Raw genomic sequence first — 21,787 nt, forward strand, 5'->3', positions numbered from 1 at the left:
ACAAAGCATCCTAATTAATTCCCTATTGCATCCTATTGTGAACTATGATATATTAATTAAATTTGGACAAAGGCACTATGATTTTGTGCTAACAATGGTTAGATAAGAAGACAGAAAAAAGAAGCAGTATACTGCTGAGGTGTGGAAGCCAACTGAGTTCATCAGATTGGTGTGGAATACAATCACATTGTTAAATCATTACATCACACGGTTTTTACCCTTTTGATGTTGATCAAGATATTATTTTGTAATAACTTCCAGCCTGAGCTTCATTAAATTTACTTTACATACAAAACAAGATAGGGCAAGCAGAATTTAGTTCAGAGATTATGAAAACCAGGCAAAATATTTTACACAGTAGCTCTAACATGTACATTTCACTTATTCTAATTTGTTCATATATTATTACTAAATTTGTATATGAGAACTCTTATTCCACACAATTTTCTTTCTTGGATTTAAGAATATTTTAGTAGAAATGTAAAAACAACAGTTACACATAATTATAGACTTCTACTGAAACAGAAATTACAAGATATAAAAAAATAAAATAATAAAGGTAACTTACAGATAGACAAAGCCTTAAGGTTAAGACTTAAGGTGCAGGGCCTCACAGATGAATATTTCTCCTTCATTTTATTGTATTTTGTAATATTAGCACTATTGTTCACTGATTTATTTGGTGTACAAACCATACTGAAGATTATTGGCACAAATTTTTATATATAAAGTTACAAATTCAAGCACAATCTGCCAAATGTTTTAACACAATTAAGCACTAATTGTCAAACAACAGATTTCCACTCAAAACTGCAAATGGTGAAACAATGATTTTTTGATCAAAGTTTGATAGATTTTACTCAAACAATAGTTAATAAATTAAGTTCTCCTGCTTTTTAATTGACACAATTGAGATTATAAATGTAAATGCTTGTTCAGTGTTTTCTTAAAGAATGAAGTAAAGAACATAGGTACTTTGAAGTTTATATACATTTTCTGGGGAAATACTTAATTTCTTCCAATTATCACTAGGCACACTTATTCTTAAATGCCAATTAACGAAAACAATAGAAGCAATTCAGAAAAATTTAAGTTGACAATAGTGCCAATTAAAAGATACACAATTTACTGTCTGCAAGTGTGTCTGTCTGTCTGGCCAGGTAATTACATGAATTGACAATTAGCTAATGTGTGAGACAATGGATGGGACACAGACTAGACAGGGGGGCAATTTTATGGCACTTTACATAAATGATTAACTAATTTATGGTCAATAAAATTAAATGCTAAATTATCATAACATAGATAGTTAAAATATGACACTTGTATTTTTTTTTGCATTTAATACAGTTGATGTACAGGTGAGTAGAATGCAATAATTTAAAGGAAAATAATTCATAGTCTCAGAAAATACAAAATTTAATTTTATTATTAATCAAATCACTCCTGTTTGTTATAGGAGATCTTAACATAGATTTATAGATTTTTTAAAGATTATTTTTAGAATCATGAAAAAGATTCTCCATGTTCATACAGTTTGGCTTTTCAAGTTTTTATTAGAAAAAAGAACTTTAGCCAGCATTTTTATGTGATCTTGTTATTTCTAATTGCATATTATTTTGATGCAACAGATATCTATGAAAGATAATGTTTGCATTATTTTTTCAATATCTTTTACTATATTTAGGAAAAGGGTGGAATTTGAGGTCAAACATAATATTGTGTGCATGAATTTCATTTTAAACAACAAACTGCACAAATTGACACTTTTTGAAAGATTTATCAAGTCTTTAGAATATATTTTTAAAGCTGAAAAGATTAAGTTATACTTTAAAACAGATTATTTTTGCTATTTTTGCAGGTGGAGATGACAGGTGTGAAAAGCAAGAAAAGTGCAATCTAACAGACTGTGAAATTATAGGTGGAAAGAGATTTGCAGGAAGCAAGGTGATAAATTTATCCAACAACTGCAATTTAATTAAGTGCTTTAATTGGTTAAGTTTGTCTAGTATTTTTCTCATCCTGTCTGTCAAAATTAGATTAAAATATGACCATAAAAGAAATTTATTTCATAACTGTTCTTTGTATCTGAAGGAGACAAGTGGAATTGGCATGCAGAATTAGCTCCCTTTGAAAAAGTTACTCCATTTGTCAGCAAACATTTTAATTTAAGGAAAGTGTTGTGACTAATTAATAATGAAGAAGTGGACCTTGTAACCAAAGAGTAACTTTTGAATTATAAAAAAATGTTTGTTATCTGGTCAGGTACAAACTCCAATGCAGTGATCTCCCTTGTCGCTTCGTTCATTGATCACTGCCATCACAACATTCACGTGACCATTGTTCATCACGTGATGATCAGTTTTAAAATAAACATATATGTTGATAAAATACAGAAATCTACCAAACTTTGTAAAATAACATATCTTGGCTGCAGGAAAATATTGAAAAGCCTCTATCTGTTTCGGCTTGGGGTCAATGGCAGCATAATTATCATGAACGGCATCAAAGACTAACATCGACATACTCGTTTGTTTACTTTCAGTTTCGTTTCAGGATACTTAGCGGCGGTAAATAATTACCCATTTTCACTCACAATCGTTATTTTTTTTTATTATGGAACATTCGCCTGTGCTAAAAGAGGTGTAATCTTCGAAAACATTGGGGTAAAATTAACTTAATAATTATGTAATTAAAAGAAGTCCACTTAGCTGAATTTTAGCTAAAAACATTGTTGGCAGTGATCAATGAATGAAGAGGCAACGGAGATCACTGCGTTGGAGTTTGGGTCAGGTAAACAGTTGATAGAAATGGTTTATTATAAGTTACAATTGATTTCACACAATCCTGTTAGACAAGTTCTTTAGAACACTAACTCCACTCAGCTAGACTTCATTTATGCGCAAAGTTCAACATTATATTCTTCAATTCATTTCCACAAAATAAAAAAAAATTTGTTCAATTACAAAAATTCTATGATCCCATCATTAGTGAGAATGTTTTCTTTCTTAAGGTGTCATTTCTACAATTTCTTTGCCAAGGAGAAAATTTATAAACCTTTCAAGGAAGTATTTAGTTTCACATGACTACTTGAAAATAAATTGTTTGAATAGTGTAATAAAAGTGGACAGTGGGACAATTGGTCAGGGAGACAATCGGCCCTAACACCTGCTGGTGATTTGGTTCTAAATCAACTGATAAAGCAAAACACCCCTTAACTCTGAACCATCATCTGATAAAATCTTTATGGTTGAACATTAACCCTGAAGAACTATTCAAAAACATGGCTTTTGCACAAAAGGGGACAGGAAAGACTTTGCTAAGGGACCTAAATCTAAAATTCAAACCCTTTATCAAAGAATGATCTAAATTGTTGAGCAGTTAACCAAATTTTCTGGCAAATCAAGATGATCTCAGATAAAAATGACAAAGTTTTTTCAATCAGAAGCTACAAAAGTTCATTGTGTTAGACAATCTGCTGCAAAACTGAATTCTGGACCAGCCTTGATAGAGCAATAGCATTTTCTTCTGTCCCTAAATATTTATCATCCTTATTTTAATACAGAGAACGTCTATTATGACTGTCATATTAAATAAAATCTTCATTTAAGGATTTCAATGCATACAGACTGTAATTCTTCTTCTTCTCGTTCGCGATACATACTGCAACCACTTTAGATATTAATCAAGTATTATGAAACACAATTACCATTTTACAGACAAATTTTACAATCAATCATTTTTTTTCGCATTATGGCTATAAAAAATCAGTTATTCCAAAAATTGTCTTCAGGTGTCAAAAAAAGAAGATTAATTTCAAAGTAATGTTTGTTTTTTCTTTCAAATTACAAAAACAGTAACAAGTCTTATGCAAATTTCTAAAAACAGGTGTGTTTTGTTATCTCAAGGTGTAAAGAAACCTTTTAAAGATGGTACAAAAGTCATCACCATAAGAGGATGAAGATGAGATAATGGCCAAGAAATACAAGAAGTCAATCCTAACAATTAGTCCACCCTTGGACTTTTAATCTGTGAAAACCTTTGTTAGCTCAAGTGGGATTTATTTCATCCCACTAGGGGACCAGTTTCCAGACAAGGTGTCCCTAATCCCAGTGACACTGTTTCCATTAGTGACATAGGTTAAAAGAACAGCAGGGATCACTGTAGGGGGTTTTGCAGATTATAATGGAAGACAGAGGTTCATGTATCCAGATAAACCAGACTCCCTTGTAATTTGTTCACTGATCACACTTCATCTCATTAATTTGACACATTTTTGTTACCAGTTTTTCTCATCAGTAAGGGAATAATCAAAATAGACTGGCACATTCTTTTGAAATGGATATTATTCAAACTGGGCACAAATTTGAATGTATCTTTATACTATAGTCATCTTCTATCTCTTGACAAGTGAATGATTTCAAAAAGATATTTATATATAAACTTCTTTCTGAATCTCCTTGCAAGAAGAGTATTCATAATCCCACAATGCTTTGCAGAACTCTCCATAATTCAGTGTAGGGATATCTGAGTTTAGTTCAATTAGGAAACTGCAAACACTTTAAACACGCAGCTGTCATAAGTTAGCAGCTTTTGAGATCGCAATCAGCCCCAGGCCTTCACAGATGTGTAACAATACCAATTTCCAAGACAAAGCCCATACCACTTAACCCACTGTCAGAACCCAAACTTAATTTTCTTGATATAATGAGACCCCTAGATGTTAACTAGACAGAATTATCTGACCACCAAACATTGAAATAAACTGACCTTTGCCACCGAGCCAATCAGCAAAGTTCTTCTCTAATCTGTAACGCAAGGTTAAGTTCTATGACGACTTTTAAGGACTTAAATGAAATGTCTTAAACTATTTGGTGACTAATTCGATGTCCAGCAAAGTCACCTAATTCTCTCAGTAGACTTTAGAAATTTCTTTCATCTTTTCTTCAATATCACTTACTCATTTTGCACTTAATACTCTTTTATACAACTTCCTATAAAGAATTACTGGTCATGTGTACCATATGATTAAACTTTTCGCATAATGTGGACTCAGATGGAAAGAAATTGTGTGGTGTGCAATATTTTGTCAAAGTCTCATTTATCAACAAGGTAAAAGAAAGAAGAAATGTCACCAAGGCTACTTGTTGAGAATGCACAGAAAGGCCCATTTAAGGAGACTTCAAGAAATCGCATTTCAATCCATCATCATTAAACTCCTGTAGAAATTCCTTGAGTAACAAAGACCTTTTCAAGAGCTCAGCATATTTTGATAAAATGATTAGTGGATAATCTTTGCCCTTTTATAAAAGATGGCCCATAAATTACAGGCGGAAAATTGAGACATAATGAACCAGCCAGTATAATATCCACCTTCAAAATCATACATTCAAAATGACCAATGCTGGATTTTTCTGAGACCAGCTAATGGGTTCAGACAGGCTCTGCATGATCTTTTCTCAGCATGCTACATTAAGTTTTTATCACTAAATCAGGCCTTGAAATTTCTTCTGATTCACTTCAAACAAAGTCAAAGGAGATCACTTTCAGGAATAATCACCATTTTGCCTTTTTTTCTGTGAAATTCATAGGTCTTAACTGAACTTCAAAGTGAATCATGTTGACTTTAAATTTGCCAATTTCCTCTTCTTACTCTTTTATTGCCGTTTATTTCCATCCGTTTATCTTTTAAAAATAAACTTGAGAACATGGCAGAAAATAATATAAAAGCATATCCCCCATAAAATCTGCACATCAGAATCTAGTTTCCTATAGCAAATTAAAGGAATGGTTTTACAGATTTGTCTGCGTTTGAGAATGGGAGCCCCATGAAATTTGATAAGTTTAACATCAAAATGAGCCTTATAATAACAGGGTTTTTGGGAGAAAAATTCGTCTTTTCTATTGTTATTATAATCATTTTCTTATATCTGATCCTTACTAGATTAAATACTTTTTGACAGAAACTCATTTTAAAGAATGTACTACTTATTTTTTTCCTTACGCATCATATAAAAATTTCATGCATGTCTTTAATAGTATTAAGTTCATTAAATGCCGATAGTTTAATCTTCCAGTATATTCAGTTTCAACTTCATTCTGTTTCTAGCAATATATTCCTCATTAACCCTTATCATGCTGAACATGATTGAATATACCTTCGCGACCAGAGCAGATCATGATCAGCCTGCACATCCATACAGTCTGATCATGATCTGCACTGTTTGCCATTTAGTCAGTAGTTTTTTGGTAAGCGTCCCAATTAACATAATATCTGTCTAAATTGAAAGATGGATGAGTTCATTATAGAAATCTAGCAGGGTGTTTTGTTTGTTTGTTTTGGGTTTAACGCCATTTTTCAACAGTATTTCAGTCATGTAACGGCAGGCAGCTAACCTAACCAGTGTTCCTGGATTCTGTACCAGTACAAACCTGTTCTCTGCAAGTAACTGCCAACTTCTCCACATAAATCAGAGGTGGTGGACTAATGATTTCAGACACAATGTCGTTTATCAAATAGTCACAGAGAAATTTAGCAGGGTAAGGGCTAGAGTAAACACCTCTGCATTCTGACACAAAAACAAAAGCTGTGGTTTTTCATGACACTTCAATCACTGTACTTTTATGTTAACAATTCAAAATTCAGCTTCGTACACTTGAAATCAAGTGCTCAAACTCCTACTCTTGGACACTTTATCTGAACATTTCACATCTGAAACCCCCACTGTCCCTTTAATCCATTTTTAATTAAAAACTTCAAAGAGACTGGGTTCAAGCTTCAGAAATTGGACAAAGTTGTTAGTAGCTGCAAATTATTCATTAAAAATTGCAACCTTATACCACATTGATAAAAACAGCTACTGTAATGAATTTCAATAAAGAATCCAGGTGCAGATACAAAATGCAATCAGTGTGAATGCAAATTCTTATATTAAACCATTATGACATTTGCAATCCTGGTGGTTTAAGGGAGGTAGGGTTAGAGGTATTTAATTTCTGGCAAGAAAAACACACATTTTATCAAATAATTTGAGCAACAGATACATATCTATTTTATCTTTTAGAATCTGGTTTACTTTTTATGCTTTATTTTTAAAAATATTTTTAAAGGGGCATACCTCCTGATGAACATTAAGTGTTTTTGAAACAGGAAGCAATATATCAAAATGTTTAATCTAAAATATTAATAAAGAAAATCTTTGTCTAGTATGACATTAAGTTACGGTATATTCTGTCTATTTTACATCACATCGAGTAACTGATTTCCATTATACAATATATACTTAATGCCTTTCAAAAATAAATACTGCCCAGATATAACTGAACTTAGTAATAATTTAACTTTTATATTTACTGATATGGTATGTGTACATAAAAAATTCAGAAAAGTTTTCATACGTCTCGAGATGTGCCCCTTTAAATAGATTTTCAAAGCTTTAAAATTTAATATGTAATTTTGGGATTTATTGCTTCTTTCTTGCGTAATTTAAAACTGGGTGAAATACAACGCAATTATAATAAAATACCAACCAGTAATCCAACTTATAGAAAAGCTAACTTCAGCGTCCCATACAACCATCTTGAATGGCAAACAATTTTGAAATGATCTGTTTATTCAATGGTTTAACAACTTTCATTGCAGATTTTACACAAATTTGTTTATAGTGTTCCTTCCTTGCATGCAGAATTTTCCTTTTTTTAAAGTTTCTTTCACTATTTAATACAAACAAATTTAAACAGTCACCACACTTCTTCTACAAATAAAATATGTCCCTTTCAAACAGCTGGAAAATGATAAAGTCCTCCAAAACACTGAAAATAAACTCCGAACCAACTAAATATTCCAATTTTACACTTCAAACATCCAAGTATTAGCAATAATTGTCCAATTCATTAACATTAATCAACCAAACTCACTAGAGTATCCGAGACCTAATGATTATGTTTGCTAAACTCCTCCAAATTTCAAATGTACACTGAAGCAGAAGTGTGGCGAACTTTACATAAATAACTCTAGCGTAGCTCGAGGCCCCTTTTTTCCAATACCAGCACACAAAGTAAATTATCTGCTTGGCTGGTTAATCCCTGAGGGTAACTGATGTTACAGTTAGACCAACTTTTCAAAACACAAGTTTATCTAAGTTTAAATCAAAACCATCTCTATATACAACTCTCAAAGATAGTCCTGCTCCATGAATTACAATTTCCTAAGTCCCAAAGGGTTTGTAAAACAGATAGGGGTTAAAAGTTTGCAGACAAGATCTTAAACTGGTCCCTTATCTGATCCCTATCTGGTTAAAGCCAATTGTCAATTATAATAGGAAATAATGGGGTGGTAGGAGAGAACCTTGTGTGTTATAATGCAAATATCCCAAGGCTTCCAGGATATAATCTTCTGCAAAAGTAAACAATAAACTACAATGGGCCAATTTAGAATCATAAAACAGTCAAGTCACAGTTTTTACTGGATTTTACAGCTTTAATTTTATCCTGTACTTGTGCCCTTTTTGGAAATATGGTGTGTATAAACTTTAACAGCAATTTTAGTTTTATATAACACAAAAGCCAATCATTACTTGCCTGGAGGGCTCCAAATGAAATGAAAGTAGGAAATATAACAGATTCGGTAACATTTGAGAATCTGACTTACAAAACAAGTTGTTGTTTAATGATTCTATGAGTGGGTGAGAGGTAGTGAGGCAATTAACAATAATTATGGAACATAATATATAAGTTATAACCAAAATAGATCATTATTATACCTTTAAAGTCTGTTTCAATGAATTCAATTTTAAAGCAAAAAGGCTGGAACTGGAAAACAAAAGTCTGTTTCAATGAATTCAATTTTAAAGCAAAAAGGCTGGAACTGGAAAACAATTAAAGGGACTACCTGACTGAGCATTGCTTTATCTAGTATAAACATTTAAATATCAATTATTCTGCAAAAAATTCCTTTAAGTGAACAAGTAAAAATAGAAGACCAGCAGACCATGCTTTATTTAGAACATTATTTTTTATGTTTTCATAAAAAAAAACATATTTTTTTTTTTTTTAATACATGTATGTAAAAGAATGAGGTACTGACGGTTGCTACTGTTTAAAAACTTAGAATTTATACATCCTCATCTTACAAAAAAGTTTAGATGAAAATCCTCAATAAAATGTTTTAAATGCTTTAGACCTGAATATCAGTGAAAGTTATGTTTACGTTTTTTTTCTAAAAATCTGAATAGAAAAAACATATTCTAATTTGAAATATTTTAAAGTTTCCCCCCTGTATCATGGCCAAAACAACAATCATAATAGACCAGCCTATCCAACATGAATGAAAAATCATTTATTTATTTAGAACATAAATTTACACCATAAAGGAAAATATGTCAACCTCTAAAGAATCAGATATTTTGTTTTGTTTCTTGACCATTTGTAATGTGTTCTCAGGTAATAAAATGCATCCCATTAAGCATTAAAATGTCACTAGCAATATTTTATTGTTTTTGATAACTATTTAATGAGTCCAGCAACTACATGTTTGGCAATTAAAATGTCTAGTATTTATATTTTATTGTCTTTCTGAAAATGAATTCATTTGACTACATTTCCCCCAAGTTTACAGCAACACTGATGTAACTGAATCAGTAAAGCTTTGCAATAATTCAGTCTTGCTTTTACCTGTCAGGGCTATGTAATATGACCATCATTTTGAAATTTTATGATTTCCCTTTCTGAAGTTTATTGCTATCTTTATGATAATTTTCTGCACTCTTCCTGACCCTTAAGGGTCAAATTTGGCCCCTTTTTGCTGCCATTTAGAAAGTTAAAGAGGGAAGATAGCACCTTGGTTTGGACATCACAATCATTAAATTGCAATGATACAACAATATGCCAGATACAGGTGTTCAAGGTTAATATTATTCAGGTTCTTCGAGGACAATCACTTTTTATACCTCTACAATTTTAGTGGGATAATTAGATTCTACTAAAGAAACTTGATTATTTCTGGCATGCAAATATTTTATAACCTTCAAGATTTTTTTTTTATAATTTTTAATTAACAATAGCAAGTGCAGAAGGTGAAGACAAACAAGAATCTGTGCCTGGCAGGTATGACTGATCAGGTGTAAATATTGAAGTGACAAAACCTGTCCAAAGAAAAATATTGTCCCTTCAACCCAAGGCTATCAGTTTTACTGAAAACATAAATTTGATAGACATTTTGACACTATGTTGCATAAGAATATTGAGAGCGGATACTGATAAATGTTCATAGATTCTGTACTTTCTGTCATATTGTCTGGTAATATATGGTGGATAAAAAGTGATCTTGATAATGAGCTATTGTGTTATCCAAAAATCGGACAGCTGGCACTAAAACTTTTCATCCCACTCAGCCAGTGTCAAACTTCAAGTCTCAATATCTTTAATTCAGATTCCAATCTTATTAGCAGTTCATGACTTCATGTGGCACTTGGCTTAAAGCATTTGTTTTGTTCCTTTCGAATTAATATTTAAATAGTTCAATGGCTGTTAGTAAGAATGTCATGAACCTTATTGCTAAATGTTCTAACAGTCCAGTAAATCAGGGATATAAATAGATAATACATGTAAATGAAATTCCCAAGAAATAAAGACCAAAAGAGAAAACATCCAAATGAACAGCTGCATGATTTCAAAACTTTCACTCACAAAAAGAAACAAGGTTATTAGTAAATGAGCAAAAAAAAACTCCACATGAATTAGCAAGAAAAAAACATCAATATTGATTTAGAAATTTAGACAGAAAGAAAAAAACACTTCCGCTCATCTTTATGTTTGCTTAAAGTTTTCAATCTCAGTTTTTAAACTGATAAAGGATGCTTATTCCTTGTTTTGTATTTATTTATTCTATTACTTTATTTTCTCTGAAGAGGTTTTGCATCAAAAAGTTTAGCTATATCTGTCCAAACATTGCCAAATAACACATATATCTCAACTGTTATTATCACTTTTAGCATCAGTAACAACCTATTCTACCATAATTAATTATGTCAGCATCAAAGAGATTTACAATATGATAACAATTATTTCAATGATGATCATCTATTGTTTTAATTAAAACAATCATCACATCCCTTTCATATAACTTCCCAAAGATATATATCCATACAGATAACAAACATACTTCAGGCAAAGTATGGTAATATATCAGAGATTGCTTTTCTATTTACAGTTAATAGATGAGACAGTAATGCAGCTTATTTTACCATACAACACACCACTCGCTCCAACACCAATAACCATCAGGACCATCGCCTGTTTTCAGGGTTTTTTCTAGCTAATTTGGGAACATAGCCTATACCCCCAGAATTGGGAATTTTGACGCGTAAATGTTCCAAATTGGGAAATATTTAGTCCCATAGGATATAGTAAGGATGTGTGTAAGCACTTTCTCATACACTTGTTTCACATTGTAGAACATCTTTAACATACTTCCATTACGAAATTGTCCATAACTTGGTCAATTTTTGTGCAATTTTGATGAAATTTTTTTCAGAATGTAGATTGGGAATTTTTGCATTAATTTTGGGAAAAATACATACTTTTTGGCATTAGGAATATAGCCGAATGACGGCTATAAAAACGGCCGAAAAAAACCCCTGGTTTTCAATAATTAAAATGTATTTTTCGTGATCAGTGATATATCAAATATTTTTCTCTAACAGTATCATCCTCATTCTGTCCAAATAAGCAGCATTCTGCATGTCTCACAGGATTCTGTTCTCCGGTCTTGGTCTGAATTTGCAATATTGAATATGTTATCCTACACAGAACAGATTTTGATTAATTTTGAAAACATTGGGAAAAAACTGCAAAAAGTCAAATTCATGAAACAAGATTGCCTCAACTGGCAATTTAATAATATAGCGTGTTTTGACTATAGAATTATTAATATTTTTTAATTATCATTAGCTCTGAAATCAAGTGAAGTTGAATTTTTTAGACCTTGCCGGCATGATACTCTGGAACCATTCAACAAGAAGCTCTTAACTGAACTGACACTGCAGTTCTTGAAACTTGCAGACCTTTCTATTATTAACACCTGTAACCATTATCACTTCTAAATGACTGACAATGAAGGATTACATTTTAATGAACCCCCTTCTTGCACATTTCACATACTCTCTAAATACATGATGCAACATGGTGCGGATCATTACCTCTTCAATTTACAAATAGCAAGGCTGATATATAAATAATGAGCCAAAAGGACAGGTGATCCTGGGATACAAGATAGCTCCAGTCAGCCACTGGCAAGAACAAGATAGGATTAACAAGATAGGCCTGGTCAATGCCACTGATAGGGATCTGTATAAAGCATGGGCAAGTGCAGGAGGGGAGAGTTTATGCAAGTCCTAAAGACCAGAACAGCTGGAAGCATGTCACTTGCAATCTATGTTAGTTCTCTGACAAGATCGCGTATTGCTGAAAATTTTCAAGGGCAAAGAAAGAAAATCAGGCCTATTAAATTGATACTATTACACTGACACATTACTCTTACAATTATAAACATGTAGACTGTATGAATTGGGATCTACAGTGCATTTAAAGCCATCTGGGCCCAGTTTTTCAAAACTTTAACAGGCAATTTAGCTAACGGTTGATTAACTTTTAGGGTTACATTTCGACATTTCAAAAGACTTAGAAAAACATATGTATGAGTTAAGAATTATGAACACTGAAAATCTTTACAATAAAATCAAAACATCATACTAGAGTTTCCCGCCAGGATAGTATTTTGAATCGAAATTTAACAGTGGTTAGTTTAACAGCCGGTTAAATTTTCGTACAAATGAGCTCTCCCTGGTGCCTGCCAGTAAATAACAAAACCAAAATGTACCTATATGGTAAACTCAAAAAGCCGAAAATTGGAGAATATATGGTTATTGTATTACTGAAAGTAAGTTTATCTAGTACTATGCTTCTACTTTATTTCATAGGCATCAAATCTCGTTCATACCTTCTTTGTCAGTATATTCCAGTATCCTTAAAACATGTTTTACATGATTCTGTCTAAAACGAAACGCATAATCATCAAAATTATGAATAGCCATGTGATTTTTGTTTACTAATAATTCCTGACACGTCACTTTTTCAACAAGAGCACCGCCTTGCGGGTGCTGACGCTCATCTGATTTTTTTTGTATAATAGAAATATTGTCCTACCCATGTTTTTCTAAGTCTAAAAAGGGCCATCATTCTTGCAAAAAGCAGGATAGAGTTATGTTTCTTGATGTACAGTGTCCACTTATGATTGTGAAAAACTGTTGCAAGTTTTAAAGCAATAGCTTTGATAGTTTATGAGAAAAGTTGACTTAAACATAATACTCAACCAAGAAAATGATTTTCTAAGTCCAAAAGGGGCAATAATTATTGCAAAAAGCAGGATGGAGTTATGTTGCTTGCTGTACAGGGTCAGCTTATGATGGTGAACAAGTGTTGCAAGTTTCAAAGCAATAGCTTTGATAGTTTAAGAGAAAAAGTTGACCTAAACATAAAACTTAACCAAGAAATCTGATATTTTCTAAGTCCAAAAGGGGCCATAAATCTTGCAAAAAGCAGGATGGAGTTATGTTTCTTGCTGTACAGGGTCAGCTTATGATGGTGAACAAGTGTTGCAAGTTTTAAAGCAATAGCTTTGATAGTTTAGGATAAAAGCTGACCTAAACATAAAACTTAACCAAGAAAACTGATTTTCTAAGTCCAAAAGGGGCAATAATTCTTGCAAAAAGCAAGATGGAGTTATGTTTCTTGATGTACAGGGTCTGCTTATGATGGTGAACAAGTATTCCAAGTTTCAAAGCAATAGCTTTGATAGTTTAGGAGAAAAGTTGACCTAAACATAAAACTTAACCAAGAAATCTGATATTTTCTAAGTACAAAAGGGGCCATAAGTCTTGCAAAAAGCAAGATGGAGTTATGTTTCTTGCTATACAGGGTCAGCTTATGATGGTGAACAAGTCTTCCAAGTTTCAAAGCAATAGCTTTGATAGTTTAGGAGAAAAGCTGACCTAAACATAAAACTTAACCAGGCAACGCCGACGCAGACGCCGACGCCGACACCGACGCCGACGCCGACAACCGCTCAGGTGATGACAATAACTCATCATTTTTTTTCAAAAAATCAGATGAGCTAAAAATGAATGAACCACATCAATTTCTAATTTACAAACTTTATGTTCAATTGTTGTATAACACATGTCTAAACGAGACCACATTACCAAATTATTATTAATCCCAAAGTTTGTATGAAACATTCAAACTTTACTATGTATACATTACAACATACCATGACAACCGAAAGATCATTTTACTTAAATCCTAAAACTGCTGATAAACCTATGATATGAGTAAGAGGATTTAAAAGATTAGGCAGATTATCACCAAACTTTCTGGGGGGTTAATCCAAGTAAAACTCAAACTACTGAAGTTGTTGAGGAGCTTGAGTAATAAGATAATAGGATCTTAATCCAAGATCAAGTGTGTGACTTCTTGGGATAATCCAATTAGTTATAGGAAGTGAAAAGAAGTTCGATCTTAATTAATTGAAATTTCAAAGATTCATTAAATTTAAAAATTTAGAACAATACCAATACAATAAATTAAAAACACACAAAGCAGTAGTGTAACATCTGTTTCTGAAGACTGAAAATGTAATTAATTTGGTTAGTATTCAGCACAGAGAGACAATTCAAATTTGAGAAGCCAATTATAACTATTCAAAAGGATTTCTATCAAGTATATTCTTCAATCTAACACTGTAAATTTACCAATATCTAAATAAAAACCAACACTTACGTCTTCTATTGTGGAGGAATATTTTCATTATCTGTGAACTGGGACAACTTTGCACCATTTTTGTTAGTATGTCAGTTCTATCAAAACAAAACGCTGTCAAGGACTATTTCGCTGTATCAACTTTCACAAGAATGTTCTAATATATAAAATATTTATTCTGCACTTAAAAAAATTACATCACAGTTTATTGTTCAATCACATTTTTGCACAGACACAATTTGATTACTTCTTTGTCTATATAACTTATCCTTTGAATGAAAGTAATTATTGCAATAACAAGAATTTCAAGTAGAAACAGGCATGCACCAAGGAGCTCCCCTTTCTCCAATTTTTTCTCCTAAGTTCTATAATCAGAAGTGGCACAAATATCACTGATCCGTCAATCCAGATTAGAAACTTGCAGAATGATGTGAAAAGTAGAACAGTATTACTGATTAACATCAGATTATTGCAGAATGATTTGACACATTGGAACCTTGGTTTTTATGCAAGTTTCACGTTCCTAAAGTACAAGAACCTTTCTGATTGGATGCAAAATTTTAAAAAAGGAATTTTGATCCTTGCATATTTTATTACCCTTTATTAATATGTCCCTTCCTTTGAAATATAAAAATATCAAAAGGATTTAAATTCTAGTATGTTTATTTCTAGTCATAAAATATAGGACAATATTGGGTCTTTATTAGGGGATGTACCTGACTTTATTGAAAAGGTAAGATCTTCAAAGAGATGGTCATAAATTTTATTGCAACTTAACAAAACATGGTATTATTGTTTTATTACTGGGGATTATCTAGGTAACTGAAACACCTCAGGGAAGGTGTGAAATTTTTCACCTGTAAAAACAATGGAGATACCTTAAATATTTGTAAATATTTGTAAATCGTAAATTACATAATTACTCTGAATAAATAAATAAATAAATAAATTGAAAAAATACAAGTAAAAAAATTGAAAACTAAGGTGTAAAAAGAACAAAATTAAAATATGTATATTAAATAAAAATGAATATAAATTGAGTTTTCAGTGCCTGTTCAATACTTAATGTAGTATAAGTATAATTTTTTAAAGAATTATTATTATGAACAAAGTAAAACTTCAAAATATATTCACAAGATGTTTTTTTTTTAAACCACTGTGGACAAAATCCCCACTTCCATATTTTTCAAACAAAATACAATTTTCAAAACATTGAAAGTAAATAAGGTTTAATATTTATGACATTTATTGATCATAAAAATTGTTATTTTCCAATGTCTGTTTTTAATCAACAAAATTATAGTAGATTTGTTTCGGTGGGTATAGCTCAAAGAGGTGCAACTGATGTTAACTGAAGTGAAGTTATTCATAAAATGCCATGACATTTTACAAATATTCAAGGATTTCTACTGATAGTTAACAAGCTGCAGAATTTTGCCTGTAGTGCAGTTAATGAGGCTAATGGTTCTGTAGGGATCTTATGGTATCTTTCTTTACTGATGGACAGACAACAACTCCCTCAACACCAGCCGCATAAACTGCCTCTAGAGAATAAATCCACAAAACTAGCCACCACTTTTAATTTGTTACAGATTTCCTTTAAAAAGAAGAAAGTCCAAAAACATGTGGAATAGGGGAAATTTTGGAAACAATGTAAACTGGAGGATACAGGAATTTCTGCCATTCCCTCATAATTAAGATCACTCTAACAAGACTTGAACCCGTGAAGGTAAAGGAAAGATTATTTTAAAAAAATGAAAATAAAATTTTCCCCTCCTCCCTGCTGAATTTGACAAAGGCAGACAAATCCCCACCCCCTTTATTGATTTTTTTGTTGAATAAGCCAAATGGATAGCATCCTCATAAAAAAAATAAAGAAAATATAACACGTACTCCGAGTGAGGCTCGAACCTACACCAGTGAGGGACAAGTGATTCGAAGTCCTTTACCACTCCGCTACAGATTTTGTGAAATAAAAACTTAAAAATTAAAAACAAAATATCAACAAGAAATGAATTAGGATGTTCGAAAAAAAAATATGAAGAGAGATTATTTTTGATTGCCTTGGTCAAATTGATGATAGGTATCATTGAGATTGGGTGTCAGTATTCCATTTTGAGTCAGCAACTGTCCAATGACTGACCACAAAGAAAATTGAATTTGTTTTCTTAATAGATAGATGAGCATCAGGTACACACTTACAGAAAGCTGTTTCAGATACAACAAACAACAGCACATTGAATAAAGTGACTTGCACCCATAGCTCTAATAATTACGATGCAGATCTCAAGTTTTGGTAACAGCTGGCTATGGGCTATATGAGATTTCACTAAAGTTAATTTTGAAACATTTATAACAATTTCAGCTATATTCAGCTGTTCATTTTTATTCCTTTAACATTTGTTTTTGAAAAAAAAAAAAAAAAGTGTAATAACTAAATTAACAAGAGCTGTCACAGGAGACGCTCTACTATTTCGATGCTGGATAGTGAAACTGGGCACATTTGACGAAGCTGGAGCTGTCACTAAAGTGTGTGTCACTAAACATGGATGGAATATTAAATAATAGCTTGAGTCTGTGTCAAAAGTATTAAGTATTAAATAAGAGAGATAAGAATCAAGTGTATCAAAACATTAAATATTAAGTATAATTCTTAGAAACAAGAGCACCGCCTTGCGGGTGCTGACGCTCATCTGATTTTTTTTTGTGTAATAGAAATATTGTCCTACCCATGATTTTCTAAGTCTAAAAAGGGGCATCATTCTTGCAAAAAGCAGGATAGAGTTATGTTTCTTGATGTTCAGTGTCCACTTATGATGGTGAAAAACTGTTGCAAGTTTTAAAGCAATAGCTTTGATAGTTTATGAGAAAAGTTGACTTAAACATAATACTCAACCAAGAAAATGATTTTCTAAGTCCAAAAGGGGCAATAATTATTGCAAAAAGCAGGATGGAGTTATGTTGCTTGCTGTACAGGGTCAGCTTATGATGGTGAACAAGTGTTGCAAGTTTCAAAGCAATAGCTTTGATAGTTTAAGAGAAAAAGTTGACCTAAACATAAAACTTAACCAAGAAATCTGATATTTTCTAAGTCCAAAAGGGGCCATGAATCTTGCAAAAAGCAGGATGGAGTTATGTTTCTTGCTGTACAGGGTCAACTTATGATGATGAACAAGTGTTGCAAGTTTTAAAGCAATAGCTTTGACAGTTTAGGAGAAAAGCTGACCTAAACATAAAACTTAACCAAGAAAACTGATTTTCGAAGTCCAAAAAGGGCAATAATTCTTGCAAAAAGCAAGATGGAGTTATGTTTCTTGATGTACAGGGTCTGCTTATGATGGTGAACAAGTATTCCAAGTTTCAAAGCAATAGCTTTGATAGTTTAGGAGAAAAGTTGACCTAAACATAAAACTTAACCAAGAAATCTGATATTTTCTAAGTACAAAAGGGGCCATAAATCTTGCAAAAATCAAGATGGAGTTATGTTTCTTGCTATACAGGGTCAGCTTATGATGGTGAACAAGTATTCCAAGTTTCAAAGCAATAGCTTTGATAGTTTAGGAGAAAAGCTGACCTAAACATAAAACTTAACCAGGCAACGCCGACGCCGACGCCGACAACCGCTCAAGTGATGACAATAACTCATCATTTTTTTTCAAAAAATCAGATGAGCTAAAAAGGGGTATAATTCATGAAATGTTTGTGCAAGAGTGATGCACCTTGTTTCATGTTGAATCAAATCCATTTAGTAATTACCTGAGATATAGTGAAAATGCATCAAAATTCACTTTTAATTCTATGTAAAAGGGGCATAAGTCATGAAAAACTGGTGCCAGAGCTATTGACATTGTGTCACATGATGTGGGTGATAAAGTGGAACAACTATTGTAAGTTTGAATCAAATCCATTCAGTTATAACTGAGTTAGAGTGAAAGTGCATCAAAACTTTAACCTGAAATTATAAGCAAAAAGGGGAATTATTCATGAAATAATGATGCAAGAGTTATGGCCCTTATGTCATATGACATGAGTGATGATGTTGAACAACTATTTTAAAGTTTGAATCCAATCCATTTAATAATAACTGAGATAGCGTGAAAGTGCACCAAAACTTTAACCTGAAATTCTAAATAAAAAGGGGGGATAATTCATGAAATACTGGTGCAAAAGAAATGGCCCTTGTGTCATATGACGTGAGTGATGATGTTGAACAACTATTTTAAAGTTTGAATCCAATCCATTAAGTAATAACTGAGATAGCGTGAAAGTGCACCAAAACTTTAACCTGAAATTCTAAGTAAAAAGGGGGGGGGGGGGGGCGATAATTCATGAAATACTGGTGCAAGAGTAATGGCCCTTATGTCATATGATGCAAGTGAAGATGTTGAACAACTATTTTATGTCTGAATCAAATCCATTTTGTAATAACTGAGTTAATGTGAAAGTGAACCAAAATTTTATCCTGAAATTCTAAGTAAAAAGAGTTATAATTCATGAAATATTGGTGCCAGAGTTATGACCCTTGTGCCATGTGATGTGGGTGATGATGAGGAACAACTATCTTAAGTTTGAAGTAAATCCATCAAGTAATAACAAAGATAAAGAGAAAGTGCATCGAAACTTTAACCAATGTGCGGACGTGGACACCATCGCGGACTACGGGTCGAGAAGGATAGCTCTCCATACTTCATATAGTCGAGCTAAACATTGCAACATAAAATTACTTGTAAAAACAAATAACCAAAAACCTTTTTATGTTTACCGAATATTAAAGCTGCAAAGTGATCCTGAATGTTAAAATGCAAATTTTCTATGATCATTGATGACAAAATTCCAAAATAAAGTCTTGTCTTTTAAAATTTTTATCTCTTACAGCCAAAAGGGAAATTTTATTGCCGGGAAAAATCAAGGGTGGGGAGGTATTCTGTCTGAATTCAAAACTCAGGACAGTCAAGATTTCCATATTACCACAAATACACATCTCCTTAATAGTGGGGTGTTGTGTATATTGTTAAAGGGTGGGGCTAGGGTTGGGGACTGGAGGGGCATTTATTTAGGGACACTATAAAAACAACAACAACAAAACTTTCAATGAATAAATTTTATAAACTTTTCCCAAAAATAATGCTTAATTTCACTAAAGACCACCAAAAAACACCCAACCAAAAGCAAGAGTGCCCAATGGTCCAGTTAGTTGCTCACCTGACCTTTACATTTTGCTCTGAGAAAGTTTTTTTAAAGATTATCTAGTTAAACTATGGCGACTCCTAACAGGAGACGAGCAGACCCACTTGAGTAAACTAAATGAGTTGTACACTGGTGGTCCCTAAAAGGGATCAAGACTGGACCCATTTGAAAAACTTAAGAAGGAGGCTACAGACCAAGTTTAGTGAAAATGTATAAAATGGTTCATGAGAAGTCTTTTAAAGGTTTTTTTATTAAGAGCTCTAAAACAGGTCAAGAGGGATCATTTGAAAAAAAAAATCAGAGGTCCATGCAAGGATGCTACTAACCAAGTTTGGTGAAATTCTGACAAGTTGTTTTGAGAAGATATTTAAAGTAATAATAGCTGTCAGAGGTCAAATATTCAAGTCTTGTCACTTAAAATATTTAAATAACAGAACTAGACATAAACAAGTAAAATAGGTGCAAAAACAACAACAGTTTCTGAATCATAAAATTTTTACCCCTACCGATCACACCAAAACATGTTCAAAAATTTGCGTAACTTCCTGAAATAGCAAAACAGTTATTTGCCCAGTGTTTCATGTCATAACATTACAGTGAACAAATGTATTAATTTTCAATTAAGCTTAGTTTTCACCTATTCCCACAAGTGGTTTCTGAGATACCAATTTACATACAAAAACTAACTAAAATAAAATTTGGAAGTCAAACAAGACAAACTATGTAAAATGCAAAACAGAAATATGGAAGTTGCACGCTGCATATCTTGTCATCACAGTGAACAAGTGTGCTAAGTTTCAGTCCATTAACACAACTGGGTGCTGAGATTTAGGAAAGAAATAGAACCAAAAGTTGCCAAGTCAAAATGAAAGGGGCATAACACACAGTTATAGCACCTGAGTAGTGAAGATACACAAATGTGTAAATTTCAATCCATTTCAACTAGAAGTTACTGAGCAACAAGCTTACATACAAAAACTTAAGCAAATCTGGAAACAAATGTGGATGCTGACAATTTGGTGATCTCTTTGATCAGTAATTGAGCTGAAAATACAGAACAACCATCATTCTGCCTAAACAATGAACAGGATAGAGGGGGAATATGGAAAATACAAATACCTGTTAATCTTCATTGGTAGTAACAAATTGGATAAAATCTCCATGAACAAAATCTGCACTTCTCACTTTGATAGGGAGCTGCACGTCTAAATCTGATGAGCCGGCCAAACACTTCTAAGGGAGACGGCCAAACCCCTCCAAGAGAAAACTTTTTCACTTTACTTTTGATAGTTAGTGGATAAAACCCTATGCAGTAAGAAAAAAAAAAAAACCTGTTAAAAGTCAGAATGAACAAAATATTCCACCTATTTTTTTCTATCTCAAATGTTTTCAATTACCATTCAATAAATGTATAACTTTTTCTGATCTTTTTTATTTTACAAAATCAGAGGGAGGATTTTGTGCCTCTTGACCACAAATTGGACATGCCTGGATTCCTGTTTAATAAACTCCCTAAGTGTCAAATTTAACTGCAATGAGGCATAAAATGGTAACAACTTCAAAATGACCATCATTTGTTAAACCCTTACAAAAATAGTTGAATAATAGTCTGAAATGGCTTTTAAAATGGACAGCTCTTTTGAAAAATTTCAAAAACTTATAAAAGCGGAATCGCAACCGACTTCCTTTCCCAGGGAAGTTACCCTGTCGTCTACATCGTAATTAAGCGCTTATTACAATGAAAAGTGAAGTTAAAATAGGAGTGTTAGGGGTCAGCAAAAATAAC

General features: G+C 32.4%; 1 protein-coding gene across 7 annotated transcripts in view; it reads right to left on the reverse strand.

The window, feature by feature from the left end:
- Positions 1-21,787, reverse strand: part of LOC123546721 (rho GTPase-activating protein 19-like) — a 37,402-nt gene that overhangs the window by 7,289 nt on the left and 8,326 nt on the right. The window contains exons 3-4 of one of the 7 annotated variants that reach the window (XM_053551030.1): positions 21,121-21,306; positions 20,508-20,546 (exon numbers count right to left, since the gene is read on the reverse strand). The exons of 3 other annotated variants lie outside the window; for them this stretch is intronic. Coding sequence is in view for 1 of the 4 variants with exons in the window: in XM_045333218.2 (XP_045189153.2) it covers positions 7,531-7,579 (49 nt within the window). In the remaining 3 variants the exon portion in view is untranslated. Of the gene's footprint in view, positions 1-7,530; positions 7,957-20,501; positions 20,547-21,120; positions 21,307-21,787 lie in introns of those variants that run through there. 3 more of the 7 variants (XM_053551029.1, XM_053551031.1, XM_045333218.2) reach the window with 3 other exon arrangements.

The sequence above is a fragment of the Mercenaria mercenaria genome, chromosome 9 (assembly GCF_021730395.1).
Source record: "Mercenaria mercenaria strain notata chromosome 9, MADL_Memer_1, whole genome shotgun sequence".
Lineage (NCBI taxonomy): Eukaryota > Metazoa > Mollusca > Bivalvia > Venerida > Veneridae > Mercenaria > Mercenaria mercenaria.